General features: G+C 28.7%; 1 protein-coding gene across 1 annotated transcript in view; it reads left to right on the forward strand.

Moving 5' to 3' along the window:
- Nucleotides 1-80: 80 nt before the first annotated feature.
- The window catches only part of LOC103309101 (baculoviral IAP repeat-containing protein 3-like), a 29,688-nt gene continuing 28,981 nt past the window's right edge, over nucleotides 81-787 (forward strand). Inside the window, exon 1 of the mRNA XM_008183704.1 lies at nucleotides 81-394. Coding sequence (XP_008181926.1) covers nucleotides 81-394 — 314 coding nt within the window. The remainder of the gene's footprint in view (nucleotides 395-787) is intronic.

Here is a 787-nt window from a genome sequence, read left to right on the forward strand (position 1 = left end):
TTAGTCAAGTTGTGTCTCATTTTACTTTATTTCTAAAAATTTCATTAAATTGTTTTATAAGTTATTCAATTTTTTCAAAAATGAATTTTCAAAAATGCCCTAATGATTTTGAATCCTTAGTTTATCGTATACGAAGTAATCCGACTGTGGTTCATCCAAAATTTTCTTCGTTTTCATCAAGATTTAAAACATTCAAATTATTCCCGTCAAATACTTCTCAAAATAAATATACATTGTCCGAATGTGGCTTAAAATATTCAGGAGTGGATGATGTCGTGGAATGCTTTTGTTGCGGTCTTATTCTTCATAATTGGGAAAGGCTGGACGATCCATGGATTGAACATTGTAGATTCAGCCCAAGATGTTTATATGTGTTACTAATGAAGGGTAATCAGTATGTTCAAAACATATTAAGTAAATATTGTAAGACAGAACATATTTGTAATTGCGAAACTGAGTCATACGACACCGTTTGTTAACCATTTTTTTATTATATTATGTTATAGTAAATAAAAATAAAAATAAATCCTGATTTTTTTTTTAAAACAACTTATATTATGTGTTATTATTTGATGTAATATCTCGTGAAATTATATCCTAGTGGGTTAGTGCGTGTAGTGATAATTTAAATGTTTCCAGGTAACAGGTAAGTATATATAATTCTCCCTCCACTGCATGCAGTAGTCGACTATGCTATACGTTCACATTTTTTGCATTTTTTTTTTTTATCTATCAGGTTTAGTATGTAATACGCTCACAAAGTAAAAATGCTTTCAGTTCAAAGTAT

This window comes from Acyrthosiphon pisum, chromosome A2, assembly GCF_005508785.2.
Source record: "Acyrthosiphon pisum isolate AL4f chromosome A2, pea_aphid_22Mar2018_4r6ur, whole genome shotgun sequence".
Lineage (NCBI taxonomy): Eukaryota > Metazoa > Arthropoda > Insecta > Hemiptera > Aphididae > Acyrthosiphon > Acyrthosiphon pisum.